The following is a 21,203-nucleotide window of genomic DNA, read 5'->3' on the forward strand; positions in this document are numbered from 1 at the left end:
TCAAATTCGTGGGTCTCTTTCTAAAATCGATTTCATTGATCTATAATGGTTATTTATAATTATATATGAATGTTTGTGGGTGAATTCATGTAATACTTATGGTTTTTTGAATAATTCCCCACAAGACCCATGATTTCCCTTTTCTTTCTCAATTCTAAACCCTAGCTTGTGTTGAATAATGATTAAAGGATGAGAATATAGTATGTTATCATGAAATTCATTATTGTATTATGAGGTTATCCTATATGATGTTTGAATATCAAGAAAATAGGGTTGACTCTTGAAGAAAACCTTGATGGCTATGAATGAAGATTTTCAATTAGTAAGTAGCCTTCTATTGAATTGTTGATCCACTTGTGGGGGAGATGTTACTTATTATATATCCTTTGAATGAATGGTTTGATCCACATATGGGGGAGATATTACTTATTATATATCCTTAGAATGAATGGTTTGATCCACTTATGGTGGAGGTGCTTACTTGTTAGTATGAATTGTAGTGTTGAGACAAGGTCCCTCTTCCCTGCAACCCTAGATATGACTAAATATGATACATTATGAATATGAATGATATGTTATGAACATGGTATGGTCTATATGTTGAATTGTATGAGGTGCTATTGTGGAAGGACCCTACCCACATAATCCCCTATATGGATATATGATTCTATACATGCCATGAATGACCTACTTGAATGATGAATGTATCCTTGTCTATTGTATGAATGTTAGATAGGTGGTTTACATGGTCTAAGATCCTTAAATGCAATATATGTGAAGTGTGCATGAGTTGGGATATTATGTATATGTTATGACCCCTTTGACAAGGGAGGTGTCTATGATGTTAATGTTGTTGTTGTTGTGCTATTGTGAGGACAATCATGCACACACACATTCCATGCATAAATATGCATATGATATGTCTATGGTGTCAATTGAAAGGCTAATTCTCAAATGCACCTTTACATACTATTATGCATGAAATGTACATGACCATGAATATATGACTATGTATGCTAGGATGTGAGTATGAATGTTATGTTATGATTATGGTAGTGTTGATATGTTGAATAAAAGGTAATTATCATAAACACTATATGAATATGAATTGAATGAACATTCTCACATGTTGTTAGTTCTATGATGAAAGGTTATTCTCATCTTTGAAACCTTTGAGCTATATGATAAATGATGGGTTGAGTCCCTAATGCATTCCTTATTGAATTAAATTGTAAGTAAAGGCTTAATACTACTTTAAAAAGGAATTGTACTTAGCACCGAGTGAACATGAAAATGAGATAGAAGCTTTTACGCTTAGCAAGTTCGGCTTCCCATATGGGGTTCCTTCTACGTTTAGCAAGTCCGGGTTCCAATATATATGTTGTCTCATGAGATGGGAAAACCCTTCTATGTTTTAGCAAAGTCCGGGGTTTTCTAGGTAGAAATCTCCTTGTTCCATAACTATGTTTGCCCACATAGGTATTAGCTAGTGGATCCACCTAGAAGCTATTATGATGGTTCTACCTTGGCAAGTAGAACACTCTCTTTTCGGTGTGAGAGTAGAACACCGGATTCCATGTAGCTCACATGGACTATGGTCTATGTCGTTTAAGGTTATTCTTCCCTAAATAATAAGATAATGAATGAAGCATGAACTTCTCTATAACTTCTTGGTAAGTTTGCTAAGTAGGAGTGGGGGTATGGGACTTCACTTATACATTGCACTAGTAGACTTGGTAGCATGTGATAGATGGTTCCTTTACATATTGTTATGACATGAATGCATGCATGTATATTGAATGAATGGTTGCTATGAGTGACTTGTCTTTATATTCAAATGGTACACATGATTGGTTCTCTACTTATGACTATTGTTTATAATGAGGTCTAAAGGTAAAAGTGCATGACTAAGGTAGCCCTATAGGAGTGCTTAGTGAGGTTAGTATTATGGGATGCTAATCACACATTGCACAAGTGTTCCCTAGGGGTTACTAAAGTAGTGACTTTACTATGAAATGAGTATGAATTTGATATTGGCTTATGTTGGTATGAACTTATGTTAAGTATGATCATGGTGGCCTAAAGGTGATACTTAGTGTAGATAGGACTGCGGACCCTATCTATGCATTACACAAGTAGAACTTAGGGTTACTTATGTTGTTTGTTCCATTATGATGTTATTGTCTTGATATTGACTATGCATGCGTGGTGTGTCTTGTAATAGATGATATGTGCACTATGACTATGATTAGAGACATGCCTATGGTGATGTTTATTACCCTTTGTGCTTTGATGAACTATATGTGAGTTGTTTATGACTTATGATTCTTCAACTCTTTCAAGATGATATTCAAAAGTGCATAAAGCATGATTTCAACTAAATGTCCCTTATAAGCATGTTTTAATGGTTTTTATGCATGGCTTCCATACTTAGTACTTTTGTGCTAACCTCTTCTTCTACATTTGTTACAAAGTGTAGGGCTTGGAGATGTGGTGTCTTATACTTGGAAGATAGGTTTTCTAAGGAGCTTGGGAATGAATACTTGGGGGAGTCCTCATAGTTTCGAGGACGAACCCACCTTGTTCACTTACGTGTTTATTATTATGTTTTTAGATTTATGTAAGGGCCGTGTCCCTAAGTTGTATTAAAAGATATTTAAGTCTAATGTTATAGATGGTTTGAGACATAGTGTCATAGGCTCTCTCTTATTTTATAAAGTCTTCGATTGTAAAGAAAAGTTTTAAATTTTCTGCTATTTTCATATGCTTTAATGTTCATGATATGCTAAGGGCTTGTATAAGACCTCTTCGAGGTCGAATACGCCGTGTTACGACTAGGGGGTGCTCTCGGGTCGTGACAATATGTGTCTTACATGACATAATACTACTCAGTTCGAGTGTATCTCACGCGAATTGTCATGTAGACGTATGTGTATTTGTTCAACTTTATATAAGTTTAAAAGTGTTTTTGTGCACGCACATCCGAAGTTGGAAGGCATAAAAGAAAATGCTAAAGCTAAGTTAGAAGGGAACGTTTATGTATTTATGTTTATCTCCATCCTCTATTATGTATGCACATAAATGAATTTTGATTTGTCATTAATAATTTTTTTTTAAATGTATAATTTAAAATTTGTTTACAATATAAATAGATAATCTTGTGAGAAATTGTTATGAAAACTATCTCTATTTGTACGTGGATGAGATAGTTTTTGTCTTCTTTTTCTTCCGTTGATGATACATGTTTTTTGTTTGCTAATTTCATGGATAAGAAGAATCATAGCCCCATCTATGAGGTCATAGTTGGAGTATGGAGTAAAACTTCCAAATTTTCAGCTCCTTGATAGATTAATGTTCCCCTTCCTAGAAGTTCCTCTGCCGACACACCAATTATGTCTTTTCATATCATAATATCTTAAAAGTTATGTCTCTTAATTCGTACAGAACTTATGACGATTAAAGCATAAGTTCAATTCAGAATCCATTAGTTATGCCGCAAAAGGTGTAACTTAGTTCGTACATGATATATATGTTGATTGTCAAGCAAGACAAAAGCTTAGTTTCATAGGCATAAGTCGATTCTTGCATAACTTATGTCGACTGAGCTGAGGCAAAAAATTTCAAACTTATGCGGAGCGAATAGATACTACACAAATACATTGACCCACAATTTTTCATCAAATAAGTAATAGGAGCGGAAAAAAACATCAAATTTGAGGGTAAATGATTAAACACCACCTCAAAATAGGGGTAAAGAGTTGATGATAATATAATATACAGAAAAGAGTGTTAAAAAATTTCAAACCAGGGCATATTAGAGGTGTGTTAATAATCCCTTGTTTTGTTGATGGGTAGCTCAGATTGTCTTATTAGTAGTGTTTGAAGAAGCCATTTCTGTATCAGGTGTATTTGGTTGTTCTTTAAACTTCTTGTATATATCTCCTTTGTAAAACTGTCTAGTTCTTGCAACCAAAATCAATGAGGCCATAGCTCCAAAGAATGTGACACAAGCCAGGATAATGAAAGGTAGTTGATAACATTGGTTACCAATACACGTTAGCTCCTTGACAGATGCTCTAGTCAAACCTTTTTTCTCAAGATCCTTCAATGCCTCTCTATCACAAAGTGGTCCAGTAACTTTCACATTCAGAATGTATGAGCCAAGAGGGCTAGCCAATTGTCCACAATTGAACAATGTTGAATAGTACTTTAACCCAAACAGCTCAGAAATGATTGTGAAAAGTAATGGCAATTGAGCACCAAATGAGAAACCGATAATTATAGACGCCACATATAGTGAACCGGGGAATGGAAAAGCGATTAGAAGTAGGCCGATGCATGACAGAAGAAGGACTAATGTCATCATCAGAGTCCGAGGAAATTTGTACCTGACTAGCAGGCTTTCAGACACGAATCCTGAGAAAATTCTGCCGAAAAAATTCCATATGCTGAGAAGTGACAAGAAGGATTTCACTGTAGTTTTTGGATATCCTAAAGAACCACCTATCTGACCCATGTTATCAACTGCAGTTAGGCTTGATCCAAGTCCACATAATGTAGCCACGAACAGAATCAACATATCAGTACTTAGAAGTGCTTGTAAGATGGTATAATCTTCGCCTCTTGCTGGTTTTTCGAAGAATATTTTTGAAAAACATGAAGATGTTGACGTCTTAGAGTTGACTTGATCTTTTTGTGGCTGTGGGATTTCGGTTGGTGGTGGATTTTCCACGATTGTGTTTGCAACTCCTCCGTTATTCTGTTTCATTTGACGCCAGATAGCTAACTCCTCTCTAATGAAAACTAAAAGAGGGGAGAAAAGTAAAGCACAAGAGACAGTGGCGGCTACAACATATGCAGCATGAGAAAACGATATTGCTTTCTCGAGAAGTGTGGTGACCATAAGAAACAATGCGAGGACAATTGATATTAACAAGCAGTGGAAAAAAACAGTTTGCTGATTTGGTTGCCTAACGACTTTCATTTGTCGAATGGTATAAACAAAAATGAGTGATAATGCAGCTGGCATCCAGGCAATAAGGAGGATAAGAGATTGAGCATCATTTCCATAGACAGCCAAATATAGTTGTGTCATTATAGCTCCACTTAGCCCTGTAAATCCTTTTAAAAGACCTATCATGTTACCTCTACTCTCAGGGAAGTTCCTAACAGAGGTTACAAGAGCTCCTGTATTTGCAAAATTCTGAGAATTGGCTCCAAGGCATATGTATATGCACATTTGCCAAACTTTTGGCTTGGAAATCTTGCCAATAACAGAAAGCCATATCATAAAGTAGCCTGTAAAGTTCATAGCCGCACCAACTAGCAGCACGAACCATGTTGGACTTACCTCCGCTATTAGACCAGAGAGAACTCCAACGTTAGCTCCCAAATCCTTGAAGAAACCCAAGAGAACAAGTGTTGTCTGATCATATCCAAGAGTGTTTTTTATTTCCTGGGAGTATACCCCGAAAAGGTAAGTAGCCCCTGCTCCAGACATAATAAGGAACGAGGCAAAAAGTGAGAACCATCGTCCTCGAAGCACATGTAACACAAATTGGACACCTCCATCTCCACCACCCCCTTGCGTCTCAACCATATCTACTTGTCTGAAAATTCAACAAACAGTGTCACAATCTTAGCTGCCATGACTTTTGTGATTATAGAATATATATATACTATGTTTCCCTTTTAATCTGTTTCAAAAATAATGTTTTTTTCCTTATATGACAACTCTTTACTTCCAACATCTCACGTGCATGTTCAATACCACAAGATTAAAGGTACATATTGTACTCCCTCCGTTTCAAGATATATACTAAAATACTCTTTAATCTTGTGATCTTAAACATATCAAGTGAAAAGCTGGAATTAAGAAGTTATGAGTCATTTTTCTTAAAATGGACTAAAAAGAAAAGTAGATTAAACAAATTACTTTATGTTAACTACAAATGCAAGATATGGCATGTTCCTCATACTAAATATGATTAATTACAATCACTCACCAAATTAGTAACTTAATAGTTTTCTGGTGTGCTTGGCATCAGCTTCCTGGATTAATTAATTGGACTTCACAGCTCCTTTCTTACTAGAAAGTTTATCAAATATCTCATTCTTTACCTTGTGTTTTCCTGGAAAACATAAATTTTCAGTATGAAAACTATATATGGCCAAACGAGCAAAATTTTGGTGGATAGAGTTACCGACGGACTACCTTTACCAAATTGAAACAACAGGTATTTCCTAAAATAATCATGGAACTAATCTAAGCCAATTAAGCCTTTTCTAGGTTGAAAAAAATAATTATTTCCCAAAAAGACATTTAAGCCCTCTCATTTATGCGTCAATCACAATTATTCTATCTATAATATCCTAACGTTGGATTTTTCACTCATACAACGCACTTACACGATTATATGAAGTTTTGATCTAGAGTCATTTATTCTCATAATAATATAAACAAATACATTGTAAGATCAGACAAGATTTTAAGTTGTAGGCTTATTCCATGATAATCCCAATTGCAAAAAGCTAATTAAACGATTTTAATTTCATGAATGGAAGAAATTTGAATGAACGTACGTACCATGCATTTCTTGATAAAATTATGGAAGGTAATCAGCGTTTTCAAAAATGGATATCGTCAGATAATTGAGTAAAACAATATAATTAGGCAGCATAGAGGTATTTGCAGCCATGCACGTATAATGAAAGCTTGATTATGGAAGATACAAGGGATTGGAGGAGAAAATAATTATATATATTTTATTGAATTAATTATAAAAAATTTAACATTTTATACGCCTAAAATATCGATAGGGAAGTATGAACCGTAAATTCAACGTAAGGGTCGACTTACCGTTATTTACTCTTGGGCTGTTTCTATTTCACCCTTCCCCTTCCCCTTCCTCTTTCTTTTCCTTTTTCACATTTCATTTTGATTAGTACTCCCTCTGTCTCATTTTATGTGAGATAGTTTGACTCGGCACGGAATTTAAGAAATAATTAAAACTTGTAGTCCAAAATGAATGATAGAAATTTATGTGGCTATAAATCATTTCATTAAGAGTAAAATAAATATTTTATAGTTAAATTGTTACTTAATATAGAAATGTGTAATTCTTTTTGGAACTTACAAAAAAAGAAAGTAAGTCACATCAATTGAGAAAGATGGAGTATATATGTATAGGGAAACTTACATGCACGTACCATCAAATTTATTTGTTAATATGACAATATATAAGATATATAAATACCTTCATTATTGGGAGCCCAAAATCACTTATATTGAAAAAAAAACATTTTTTTTTAAAATAAGATATTTGACTAATCAATAATGTTGCTTATAAATTGAAGCAAAAGGAGTTTTTCAATTGTTAGGAAGAAACTAAATATGTCTACTTCTTAAAAAAACAGAAACAAAAATTATTTATTGTCATATATACATATTTACCAATATATTCATGATACTTGTTTATATTTGCTGTGAATTTTATCTATGTAGTAATTTTATTTGTGAAATAGTTTTTAAATTTATTTTGCTTGATTTTTTTAATTATATTTAAATTATCATGTTAATATTATATCGATATTTAATTTATATTTTATTCATCTATATATAATATTTGTTGAAATTTTTAATATGTACATTTTAACTTAATGAAAATAAAAATTTTGTAATAGATATTTAAAATACTTTATCTCTATAAAATAATCTTAATATTAAAAGTGCATTGATACTTTCCCTTTTTCCTAATTTGATTCTCAAAAGTACTTTTTAAAAAAATTAGTCAAACACAATTTGTTTATTAAATGTACTTTTCAAATGAATTAGTCAAACACAAATTATAAGTTTTTTCAAAAACACTTTTCTGAAAATCTATTTTTAGTAGTAATGTCAAGCATACTCTAAATATGTATATGTATTGTTTATTTAGATATATAAAATTTATATATCTACGGGCTCGTTTGAAACTAGATTAGGTACGGTAATTATCCCATAGTGGTGTTTTATAAATAAGTTCAATAGGTAGCAGTATTGCTTGGTGAATTTCTGTGCTAACTGACCCTTGAGCCTAATGTCATGTCCCACCACTTCATTGTTCAAATTCAGCATCAAAATAAGGGGAAAAGAATCTAGAGTTGAGGAGAGGCTTCTGGAGAACTCTAGAACCCCCTAGATATTTTCAAGAAGGCTTTAGAATTTCCTAGAATATGTAGAGAATTCTAGAATGAGACCAAAATACAAATATTATAGGGACTTGCCAAATAATTTTTACTTGCACTCTAGACCCTAGGTTGTAGTATAAATAGATGGGGCATTCATTTGTAAGACATCACTCAAGCTGTAAAACATTATCCAATTAACATAGTCTTCTTCCAAAACTTTCCAAGTCTTTCTAAGTATTTCTTTATATTCTCTTAGCGATTTTACTTTTAAAGGCTTAGTAAAGGTTACAAGATCTTGAAAGATTAGTGAGTAAGTTGTCAAGTACCGCATTAAGTTTTAGCTAAATTCTAAGTCTGTGACACAAAGGAGTCATCAGTCTTTGTAAATTGCAATACTTGGTTGAATAAAATCTTTTATTATAACCCACCAAAAAAGTTTAATATTCAAAAAATAGGAATATATTAAAATCTAATTATTTATCATATAATAACAATTTAAAAGTAGTATTAAAACAAATAATTAATGGACATAAATTGACTTGCAAAAATTAAGTACGCATAAGCGGGCCGGCGGCAAGCTAGGACGAGGACTAGCACTTTTTTTCAACAAAATATTCAGTCATTGCTACGGCAACACAAGAGGTCTTGGTGTGATTTCTTCAACAATATTTAACTTAATCATTAATATTTCACCATTAAAAGATAAGAGGAAAAAAGAGGCTGATAATATAAAATAATCGTTATTGATGTTCAATAAATCCAAAGTTTTGAATTACCACATTGAGGTTCATATACAATTTCGAGCTGGCTGAAAAGATAGTAGTAATTAGTTAAAAGTCAGGATAATAAATAGTACATATCAAGTTAATAGTTTATGCTTAGGTTTATGGAGTTAATATCTTAAAAGGTTACTGAACTATGAAAAATTATCTCGTAAAATAATTGAACTTTATTTTGTATCACTAAAATCTCTCAACTTAAAACTTTTATCTTCTAAAATCATTAAATTATATTTTTCAATGAAATTAACTTACCTGACATGGTAAAGTAAAATATTTTTTATTCCATGTAATAATGACTAGTGGTGTATACAGAATTTTGATAAGCGATATTGTTATTTAAAAAAATATATAACCACATTATATTAATAAAAACTAATTAAAACATACTAATAAACATAAATCAAGTAAACTACTACAACTTTCTGCTATAAATTTTCATAAAATTAAGTTCATAATAAAATAATGAATAAATTCTAGAAATTCCAAGTAGAACTAAAACGCTGGAAAAAAAAAACGTATAAAATTGTGGTCACCAATGTAGAACCTGAGCTCCTACTACAAGTGTCATGCGTCCAACCAACAGGCCAAGATTAGTTGTTAGTACATGTATTATGATTTATTTTAATAGAGGTTAAGTTCTGTTTTCTCAGGTTATTTATATTATAGTAAAGGAAAATTTCAACAAAGCAGTGTCGGCTGACACACCTCGACCTGATATGACCCCAAAAATAAATAAAATTATAAAATATAATTATTAATATATACACCAACCCACAAATTGTCATCTCCTAAAAAAACTAAAACCATATTTCTCCTACTAAATCTGCGGCTTCTTCTACTTCTTTCTTCATTTCTCCACAAGAAATAAAGAAATAGGTTTAGGCCATTTTGTTTGTTTTTAGTTCACATGAATATTAGTATTTATTCTAAGTCGGGGGAAATCATTATAACTGCCCTTGAATTTAATAATTATTTCTCTTTTATTTTAGGCCTAATCCATCAATAGTCCTTTAAAGTTGGCATTAATTTTCACTTACACACCTCAAGTAGCCTTGTTCATCAATACTAAATTTCTATTGTATTATTTTGACACCTTTGACTGACTCAACATTATACTTGTGCGACACAAACTCTGAGTGCATTTGAGAAGTTTTTTTGGTGAATTAATTATTTTTTCCCTTCTTCTTCCTCACTTTTCTCTCTCCTTCCATCATCTATCGTAAATTTTCTTTTTCTCGTGCTTCCTCCTCAAGTTCTCTCTGCCACTTTCCATCAACCCTAACCATCACATGATTATTAAAAAAATTAGAATTTTTTTGTTGGGTACTATACTACTTGATTTCTTTTTCTTCTTCTTCTTTTTCCTTGAGAATTAAATTTATTTTTTATCCATAATTCAATTCAAAATACACAATATTTAATTTTTTGGCCGACCATTTCTTTTTTCTGATAAAGAGGTTTGCATTGAGAAACATTGCTTTATGGTCTCTCTAAAAGGACAGAAATGATATATAATAATTAAAATTCTAGATCAGTTAGAATATTGTAACATCATACGATCCCCAGTTCTCTTGGTGCTGCGTTTAAATCCATTATTTTGCTTGTTGACATCTGAATCAAGTCTAGTGGAGGAGGAGAGAAACATCTGGAGGTTTGTGGGGAGGAGGAGAGCAACATCTGGAGGTTTGTGGGGAGGAGGAGCCGTTGGGGTTGGGGTGGGTGGGGGTGGAGAGGACGACTAGGTTGGGTGGGGTGAAGATGGCGACTGGGTTGGGCATAGGGTGATGAAATATTTTTTTTGAAATTATATATATATCACATGTCTTCGTTTGATTCGTCAATTTGACACATCATCGGCGAGTATATTACACAGATTTGTGTAATCTGGTGATTGTCAAAAAAAATGTATCAAAATGACATAACGGGACTCTACATAAGGTATCTAAAATAAACAAAGCCCAGTTGAAGTGTCTATGAGAAACTTAGTGCCAACTTTAGGTGGCCACCAATGAGTTCATCCTTTATTTTATTTTCAATGTTAGTTAGAAACTTTGCAAATGTTGTTGATAAATTAGAAATTTTGATTGTGTGTAATAGTCCAAATTTTTTTAATGATTTTATTGCAAAAAGAGAATCATACCAATAAGAGGAGAAGGCATAAAATGAATAATTTTATAATTTTATTTATTTGTGGGTCCATGATTATATATTTGTTTTATTTTTTTCTGTCTAATTGAGCCTATTGCCCAAATACACTAAACGAAACAAAGAAGATAAAAAAAACAAGGGCATATGAGTCCAGCCCATCAGATTCCCATCCCTTAAACATATGCCTAGAAGGTAGGGTTCCCTAAACCGCATCGATCTCTTCATTTCCTAATTCCAACTCCTCGCTTCTTTCCAGCATACCCTTGCAATCTGAGTAATGTTCTCACTATGGTTGAACAAAAGATTCTGCCTCCTCTTACTATGGATCATCAACATGATGATGTGGATATTCTTACAAATTTGAATTTTAGATATCAATAGTAAGTATTTCATTCTCTTCAATATTTCTTTCCCCTTTGTTTGTGTTTCTGACATCTCTGTTGTAAGTTGTGTTCTCCGATATAATGGACTATGCTCTTTTTGTTGATCTTCTCAATGCCATGTGATGGGGGATGAATTACTCACTAGGTAGGGATGCTTCATTAACCTCCTTTGTTGCCTTGTACTCTACTTACTTGTTCCACTTATTTTCTTTAGGTGGTGCTCGACTGGGGTACATGGATAGCTCCATTCCGCCACTTCCAACTACTGATAATTGTTTCCTCCAGGTTTAAGCGCCTAAACCTTGTAACTCTCATTTTGTCGAATCCTTGTTTGTTGGCTGAGATAGCTTAGGCTAGTTATGGTCCATGATTATACGATATTAAAATAAAAAAAATATTATTTTATTTAGTTGTGGGGTCCATGATTGCATGGCATAAAAATAATTTAATTTATCATGTTAAATTTATTTGAATGACAAATGTAATTTAATGATTATAAAAGATAAAACTTAAAAGTATTAAGTTGAGTGATTTTAGTGATATAAAATAAAATTTAATGTCTTAACTAGATAATTTTCCATAGTTGAGTGACCTTTCAAGATATTAACGCCTTAGAAAGATAGATGGGCCTGAGGAGTTTTTAAAGTTTTTAGGTGGTATTCATCTTTTGTTTATTTTTTATTTGTTATCTGATAAATATATTAGGTCCTTCAATTAATTCAAATTTGCATCGCGTAAGGTTCATATAAGTGAGTTAGTTCACTCTGATGTATGGGGTCCGCCTCTACTCTTTTGTATCATGTTATAATAATTTGTGACTTTTTTGAATTCTTAATTTCTCTTGTCTTACTAGTACTATATATCTTAAAATATCGAAGAATTAAGTTAGCTTTGTTCTTCCTCTGAGATGAATCTCAATATAATTAATCAGGATCTTCACAGGCAAAGAAATCCAGAAGGAAAGGAACCAAGCACGCATCACTAAGAAGGAAAAGAGACATGATCCCTTAATCAAAGGGATATAGATTTGCACAGCCCTGCACCAATTAAATCAAGCCCACCTTGATTTATAATCAAGTCTGAAGATTAGTAATCTAATCCAAGAATCAAGCAAAGCTGCCTGAAGAAAGAAGAACGGGTCCAAGGCTATCTTGAATGAAATCTGAAGATCAGCAATCACAAGAGACAATTAAGTCAAGAATCTAGAAGATCATCACAAGAAGGAAGTAGAAGTGATTTTACCATGCAAATATCTAATATGGACATGGATCAGCAAATCACCCCAATAAAGGAAAGTGATTTTACCATGCACATATTCAATATGGACATGGATCAACAAAATGCCTCAATCAAGGAATCCATCAATATCCTTGATTGAAATACCCTTGGGTTTTCCTTTCAAGAGCATATACCTATCTATGTAAGCCTGCCTTTACATTAGTTGTGAAGTACGCACTTCACTTGAACTTGTAAAGTTGTATTATGTTGTCTTTCATAAAAGCATTGTATTCTTATGAGTATACAACTGAAAAACAAAAGAGAAAGAAGAAAATGAGTGTAGGTTATACGAGTAGAGGTTGTGTCAAACTAGAAGTTCTGATTTGCACATCAGACAGGATTTACAGTAGAAATACCTTGTACTGCCTAAGTTCTTTTCTAGTTCTTAAGGAAACCGTTGAAACCCTAGGGGACTGGAAGTAGGCACCACATCGGTGTTCTGAACCAGTATAAAACTCTCTGCGTTGTTTACTTACTGCATTTACTATGACTTTATAGTTGTGTTACTAACTTGCAGGTAAGTTGACTTACCAATACAGGAAGTCGACGGAAGAAATTTTAATTCACCCCTTCTTTACTTTCAATTGGTATCAAAGAAGGTCTCACAGATAAAAAAAATGTTTAACCACACATGAGCAAAGATCCATGGCAAAGTATCAGATTGCCAACGCTCCACTTCAAGATGGAAATTTCTCAAACTGGCCACCCTACTTCAACGGTCAGCATTACTCTCACTGGAAAGATATGTTCAGAATATTCGTGACTTCAAAAGACCTACAAGCTTGGATTGTAATAAACAAGGGTCTAAAGCCTATTCTCGAACTCGCTGGAAAAGATGGTACCGACAAAACTTTCGATCCTGAATCTTTTGATGATACAAAGGAACAACAAGAGGTAATTCAAACTAACGCTAGACCTATAAGTTTGTTGAATTATGCAGTCAGCGAAGCAGAATATGACAAAATCTCAACATATGAAACTGCAAAAGAAATATGGGACAAACTTTAAGTAATGTATGAAGGAACCAACAAAGTTAAAGAAACTCGGATCAGTTCACTGGTCAACGAATATGAGTTATTCAAAATGGAAGAAAATGAGAATGTGGAAGACATGTTCTCAAGGTTCAGCAAAATTATTTGCGAACTCAAATCTCTCGAAATGGTATACTCTAACGGATTACAAGTCAGGAAGCTCATCTGAAGTCTTCCCAAGGCTTGGGAAACTAAAGCTGTTATTCTTGAAGATGGAGATCTGCAAAAAATGACCTATGATGAACTTCGTGGAAACTTGATGGCATACGAGAAGAATCATATTAACAGATACAATAAAGATGACAAAAAGAAACTTGTCACCTTTACTATTGGAACAACTGAAATCGAGGAAGAAGCTGATGAATATCAAAGTGAAAGAATGGTTCTTATAAACAGATGAGTTAGACAAATGCTCTGACAAAGAAGGCAGAGATCTCAATAAAACTATAAGAACAACGATATCAAGGAAATTATGATAGATATTATTATTGTGGAAAACCAGGACACATCAAACAGAACTGTTCGAAACGAAAAAGGAGAAAAAATCGGAGAACTAAAGATCCAACAAGTCTCGGGGCTTGGAGACAAGGAGAAACATCCGAAGATGATCATATGATGAAACTGCCAACATGTGTTTCTTGGCAAGAGCCGAAACAAGTGAGGTAAGAACTTACAATTGTTCAAAATGTAGTAACTTACAAAATTCCTTGGATATGGTTAGTGACGAATTGCAGAAAGTAATCGATGAATACAACAAAATCGCTCAAGAAAAGAAGGACCGGCAAATACTTCTAGAAGAAAGTCAAATTGAAGTCGACTTACTAGAAGAGGAACTAGAGGAAGTAAAGATGAAACTGAATAGCATCAGAAAATCTCCTAGTCATAGCTCTAGTTGGATTTAACAGATCTAATCTTAACCTCATCAGAAACTCCCCTAACTATGGCTCCATTAGATCTAACAATTTTTTCCCTAGTTCATCATGCTGAAACTTTTGTTAACTTCACATGTTATACTTGTGCTGACCTTGGTCACAAATCTTTTAACTGTAGGAAATTTTCTTCTGTAAAATGGATTTGGAGATCAAAAGTTGTTAATCCTAACCCTTAAGGACCCAAAAATACTTGGAGACCTAAAAGAAATTAATCTACTTGTTTTGCAGGAGAAGACCAAAAGAACCTACAAAAAGGGAATGCTGGTAATAGAAAGTGGATGCTCCAGACAAATGTGCGAAAATAAAGAAAATTTCAAAACTCTTAACAAAATCGATGGAGGATATGTACGATTCGGTGACAATGCAAAAAGAGAAGTAGTAGGAGTTGGATCAATCACTCTTATCTCGTCATGTGATCTATCAGAAGTATACCTGGTGGAAGGACTTAAAAACATCTTGCTTAGCATAAATCAACTATGCGATGTTGGATTCAAAGTCTCATTCAATGCTACAACTTGCACCATCAGACATGCGACTAAGGACATCACAATCATTGGAGATCTTGTTGATAATATCTATGTTCTAAACAACGTGAACTTACCAACACTTACATGTCTAACTGCAGTATCTAATGATTCTTGGCTATGGCACAAAAAACTTGGTCACGCAAGCATGCATGCCTTAGGAAAATTGTGCAGACTTGAACTAGTCATTGGACTTCCAAAGTTAAAATTCGAAAAGGACCATATATGTGATGTCTGTAAACTTGGTAAGCAAACTCGTTCTTCATTCAAGATCAAGGATACTGTAAGTACTACTAACCCTTTGCAACTTCTTCATATGGATATTTTTGGTCCCACTCGAACTGCTAGCATTGGTTGTAAGAAATACGCTTTCGTCATCGTTGATGACTTTTCAAGATTCACTTGGAAAATTTTCTTATCTCATAAAAATGAAGTTTTCTCTAACTTTGAAGTGTTTTGTAGAAAAGTACAAAGAGAAGCAGGATACTTCATCTATACGATTCATAGAGATTATGGTGGAGAATTTGAAAATAAAGCATTTGAGGAATTCTGTGATAAAAATGGTTTCACTCAAAAAAATTCATCTCCTAGATCACCTCAGCAAATGGCGTGGTAGAAAGGAAAATATCGTTTAATTACAAGACAACACCAGAACCATGCTTCTTGATCGAAATCTTCCTAATCCCTTCTGGGCTGAAGCAGTAATTACTGCATACAATATTTTTAAAATATCTTTAACAGATGCCTTATCAGACCGATTTTAAAGAAAACTTCATATGAGCTATGGAGAGGTAAGAAGACAAATATTAGCTATTTTCATCCTTTCGGATGCGAATGCTTTATTCACAACAATGGTAAGACAAATCTAAGTAAGTTTGATCCAATAAGTGATGAAGGTATATTCTTAGGTTATGCACTAGTCAGTCGTGCATTTTGAGTTTTTAATAAACAAAAAGTGTTGAAGAATCTGTCATGTCGTTTTGATGACACTAACCCAAGGATGCAGAAAATAGAATCAACAGATGATGAAACTACTCCTATATTGAGCATTGAGAATTTCTCAAACACTTATGAGAAAATTACAACAGAGGAGTCGACTACTCCAGAACCAACGTCGACTAGTCCAATCGAAAAGACAGGCACTCCCAAAGAATGGAGACACATCGCCAACTATCCAAATCACTTCATCATGGGTAAACCAACCAACTCAATACAGACCAGAGCTTTATTGAGAAAACAAGCATCTGTAGCACTTGTGTCTCAACTTGAAACTAAGCGTATAAATGAGGCAATGGAAGATGAATCCTGGAGACAAGCAATGAAAGAAGAACTTGACCAGTTTGAAACAAATCAAATATGGACTCTCACTGAATGACCAAAAAATTGTTCCGTAATTGGAACCAAATGGGTCTTTCGAAATAAGCTAAATGAAGATGGAAAAGTCATTCGTAACAAAGCAAGACGGGTTGTTCAAGGATACACCCAACAGGATGGTACTGATTACGATTAAACTTTTGCTCCGTTAGCAAGGTTTGACAAATTTTACTTGCATATGTATCTTTTAAGGGTTTTAAACTTTTCAAATGGATGTAAAAAGTGTCTTTTTAAACGGTTTCATAAAAGAAGAAGTTTTTGTCAAACAACCCCCCGGGTTTGAAAATCCTTCTTGCCTTGATTTTGTTTACAAACTTTCCAAAGCATTTTATGGTCTCAAACAGGCTGCCAAAGCCTGGTATGAGAGACTAAGTGCCTTTTTACTTCAAAATAAATTTCAAAGGGAGAAAATTGATACAACTCTTTTTATTCAAATATCTGGTATATATATTCTTATAGTTCAAATATATGTTGATGATATTATCTTTGGAAGTTCTAACCCCACTCTGTGTGACAGCTTTGCAAAACTTATGAAAGGAGAATTCAAAATGAGTCTAATGGGAGAACTCACATTCTTCCTCGGACTACAAATCAAGGAGTTAACAAATGGGGCGTTTATCAGTCAAACTAAATATACAAAGGAACTGATCAAAAAGTTCGGCCTTGACAAGGGAAAAGCATTTGGCACTCCAATGATTCCATCCACTTGCCTTGAAACAGATGCACCAAGTAAAGATGTAGATGCAAAAATGTATCGAGGAATGGTTGGATCACTACTTTATCGTACTGCTAGCCGACTAGATATCATGTATAGTGTATGCAAGTGTGTGAGGTTTCAATCTGCTCAAAAAGAGTCACATCTTACTATAGTAAAACGAATTATTCGCTATTTGATTGGAAATTTAGACTTAGGGCTTTGGTATCCTTACTCATCCCATTTTGATTTGATTGGCTATTCAGATGTTGACTTTGCAGGTGACAAAAATGATCATAAAAGTACAAGTGGAACATGCCAAATTTTGGGTCAATCGTTGATCTCCTGGCACAACAAAAAGCAAACCTCGTTTGCACTATCCACTACTAAATCTGAATATCTAGTCATGGGAAGTTTTGGTACTCAACTACTATGGATGATGCATCAATTACTTGATTATGATCTTTCTTATGAAGTTGTTTCTATTTTCTACGATAATACTAGCGCTATAAATTAGCCTTTCTAAATATACTGTGCATCATTCTAGGGCCAAGTATATTGACAGTAAGCATCATTTTATTCGTGATCATGTTGAAAATGGTGATTTCTCTTTAAAATTCATAGATTCTGAAAATCAATTAGCTGAATTTTACTAAACACCCTGCTTGAGGAAAGATTTTGTTTTCTTCGAAATTGTCTTGGAATTACCTGCTTTAATTGATATGATTTATTTCCCTTTTATGATTTTAATGTTTGTTTTGGTTTCAGACCTTATTTAATGCTACTCCGCCCTTTTCTATTCTCCATAAGCAACCGTCTTTTAATTAATCACTCATTTTTTCACCCTTTCCTTTCTATCTTCCCTCCTTTCTTTCAAAACCCTTCATCTTTTCTTTCTCTCTCTATTTATATGCACTCTTCCTTCTATCTCCCTCATTCAACTATGCCTAGAAATCGATCCATGGCCTCTCTCAAGAACTCAGCTCCTTCGAGTTCCTCTGAAGTTCATATCTTGTCCCTCTCCTCCAATTCATCCGATGAATCGCTAGGATCATTGTCTCCCTCCTCCAAAAAGAGAGCCTCTTGCGCCAAGAAGAAGGCTCCAAAGATACCTCGTCCAAATACGACAAGATCTTTTTCTCCAGAAGACATGCAACGCTTTTGGGGGATTGAGCAGAAGAACAAGTCTGATCTCTTCAAAACTCAACCAATTGTTCATTGTCGCGTTATCAATCTTAGTCAATTTAGGGACTTCAACTGCCTGGTAAGTTCATATCTCAAGGCTAAAAAATTATCCTTTTTGTTTAGTCTGTGTGGTCTTGAATTTTTTGAAGAAGTTGGTCAACTTCTCTATGCAAAGCTTCGCATATCTATTGTCAGTGGTGAGATGGAAATTCTAGTGATGGGAAATCGTATTATTATTAATGAACTATTGTTTGCAGATGTATTTGATACAAAATTTTCTGGTGTAATTCCTTACATGAACGGGTTTGTCCTGATGAGATTGAAGTTTCTCTTGAATGGGCTAAGAAAATCGTGGTAGAACTTGATTCTAACCTATCTGAGTTTGGACCTCTATCTCTTTGCTTTGAACATCGCATCTTAGCACACATTGTTGCAACCACTCTCATTCCTAGGAAGGGATCTCTGAGTAACATCTCGACTCGGGATGTATTTGTCCTCTACGACCTCCTAAAAAAGTATCGCATAAACTAGGCGGTTTGGTTCAAATAATACATGCTGGAAAATGCTTAAGATCCAAACGCTTCTGGAAGTCTGCCTTATGGGCTGCATCTCGCGTATTCTGATTTATCGCCTCGTGGATCTCTCTATATTTATACCTGTTGTTATCAATGCTACTTATGATTCTCGTACTTTCTCTAGTATGGGGTATGTGCAGGTAGAAAACAAGTGGGTGAAAAAGGACTGTGTAAAGGCACGAGCTGAAACAATCAAACCCACAATTTTTTTTGTAGAGTCGGCTGCCCTCCTACTACAGGATAATGATGAACTTAAGACTTGCATTCTGGCAGTGGAACGGGGACTGGAAGCTTTTCACCAAGCAGTTGAAAAGGTATTTCGCTTGCAAAAGGAGACGAGTACTGACGTGGATAAGTTGCGTATTGCTATGACAGATATCAAACAAGAAGGAATCTCCATTGTCAAAAAGTTGATCCAACAAGTTGACGCTCTTAAGAGTGGAGTTAGCTCCTCCAACAATGATCTTGGAGTCACTGTCCAGACATCCTACTCCAGTCTCTCTCGAAATGTGGAATGCTCCTACAACTCCTTTTGTGGCAAAGTCATCAACACTCTAAAATACTTTCTGGCCGATCGCTAACTCCTAACCTTAGATATTTTTTCTTTTAACTGTTTTTGTTGAACTATCTTTCAATAGGGGTTTGTCCCTACTTCTGTTTTGTGGATTTCTCCTGAAGATTCATAGTCTTCTTAATTGCTACCCTAATATTATCTACTCTGTTTCTTCTTTGTCATTACTATGTGTGCCCTCTTTTTCCTCTTTTTTATTATGTCACAGGGGGAGAAAAAAAACCTACACCACAATTTTCATATAGACAGGGGGAGCTACCAGCAAAACAAGGAAGCATAAAGACAGGGGGAGCTACACGTAAACATCAGGGAAGTTTCACTATCTTTCAACACTATATTTAATTGTGAATTAATTGTCATTATCAAAAACGGGAAAATTGTTAACTCCATAGAAGTAGTTGATTTTGATTAACGACACTTAATAATTAATCATGCTCTTTGAAGGCAAAGAAATTCAAAAGGAAAGAAATCAAGCACGCAACACTAAGAAGGAAAAGAGACATGGTCCCTTAATCAAAGGGATACAAATTAGCACAACCTTGCAACGGTTAAATCAATTCAATCTTGATTTATAATCAAGTCTCTGAAGATCAGCAATCTAATCCAAGAATCAAGCAAAGCTGCAGGCCTGCAGAAACAAGAATAGGTCCAAGGCTATCTTGAATGAAATCTGAAGATCAGCAATCACAAGAGACAATTAAGTCAAGAATCTAGAAGATCATCAATAGAAGGAAGTAGAAGTGATTTTAGCATGCACATATCTAATATGAACATGGATCAACAAATCACCCCAATCAAGGAAAGAGATTTTAGCATGCACATATTCAATATAGACATGGATCAACAAATCACATCAATCAAGTAATCCATCAATATCCTTGATTGAAATATCCTTGGGGTTTCCTTTCAAGAGCATATACCTATCTATATAAACATGCCTTTACATTAGTTGTGAAGTACGCACTTCACTTGAACTTGTACTATTGTCTTTCATAAATGCATATATCTTTTAGCATGCACATATTCAATATGGACATGGATCAACAAATCACATCAATCAAGTAATCCATCAATATCCTTGATTGAAATATCCTTGGGGTTTCCTTTCAAGAGCATATACCTATCTATATAAACATGCCTTTACATTAGTTGTGAAGTACGCACTTCACTTGAACTTGTACTATTGTCTTTCATAAATGCATTGTATTCTAGTGAGTATACGACTGAAAAAAAAGAAAGAAGAAACTGAGTGTAGGTTATACGAATAGAGGTTGTGTCAAAGTAGAAGTTTTGATTTGCACATTAGACAGGATTTACAGTCGAAATACCTTGTACTATTTAAGTTCTCTTCAAGCTCTTAAGAAAACCCTTGAAACCCAAGGGGACTGAAAGTAGGCGCCACATCGGTGTTCCGAACCAATATAAAACTCTATGCGTTGTTTACTTACTGCATTTGCTATTACTTTATAAATGTGGTACTAACTTGCAGGTAAGTCGACTGACCAATACAGGAAGTCGACTGAAGGAATTTTAATTCAACCCCCCCCCCCCCCCCCC

General features: G+C 34.2%; 2 protein-coding genes across 2 annotated transcripts; one reads left to right on the plus strand and one right to left on the minus strand.

Moving 5' to 3' along the window:
- Positions 1 to 3,834: 3,834 nt before the first annotated feature.
- Positions 3,835 to 5,599, minus strand: LOC102598479 (protein NUCLEAR FUSION DEFECTIVE 4-like). The gene has a single exon (XM_006366029.1). The coding sequence runs from the start codon at positions 5,597 to 5,599 to the stop codon at positions 3,857 to 3,859; it is 1,743 nt and encodes a 580-aa protein (XP_006366091.1). The 3' UTR covers positions 3,835 to 3,856.
- Positions 5,600 to 16,247: 10,648 nt separating this feature from the next.
- Positions 16,248 to 17,832, plus strand: LOC107058695 (uncharacterized mitochondrial protein AtMg00810-like). The gene is made up of 2 exons (XM_015304719.1): positions 16,248 to 16,585; positions 17,139 to 17,832. Exons 1-2 carry the CDS (start codon positions 16,248 to 16,250, stop codon positions 17,830 to 17,832), a joined length of 1,032 nt encoding a protein of 343 aa, XP_015160205.1.
- The last annotated feature ends 3,371 nt before the right edge of the window (positions 17,833 to 21,203 follow it).

Source organism: Solanum tuberosum, unplaced genomic scaffold, assembly GCF_000226075.1.
Source record: "Solanum tuberosum cultivar DM 1-3 516 R44 unplaced genomic scaffold, SolTub_3.0 scf00598, whole genome shotgun sequence".
NCBI lineage: Eukaryota > Viridiplantae > Streptophyta > Magnoliopsida > Solanales > Solanaceae > Solanum > Solanum tuberosum.

What these genes read in the sequence shown, in the direction of transcription:
- LOC107058695 (XM_015304719.1), top strand. Translation starts at nt 16,248, where the DNA reads ATGCAGAAAATAGAATCAACAGATGATGAAACTACTCCTATATTGAGC. An exon ending in ATGAAAGAAGAACTTGACCA is followed by an intron (nt 16,586 to 17,138) that starts GTTTGAAACAAA and finishes TCTGTGTGACAG; the next exon opens with CTTTGCAAAACTTATGAAAG.
- LOC102598479 (XM_006366029.1), bottom strand. Translation starts at nt 5,599, where the DNA reads ATGGTTGAGACGCAAGGGGGTGGTGGAGATGGAGGTGTCCAATTTGTG.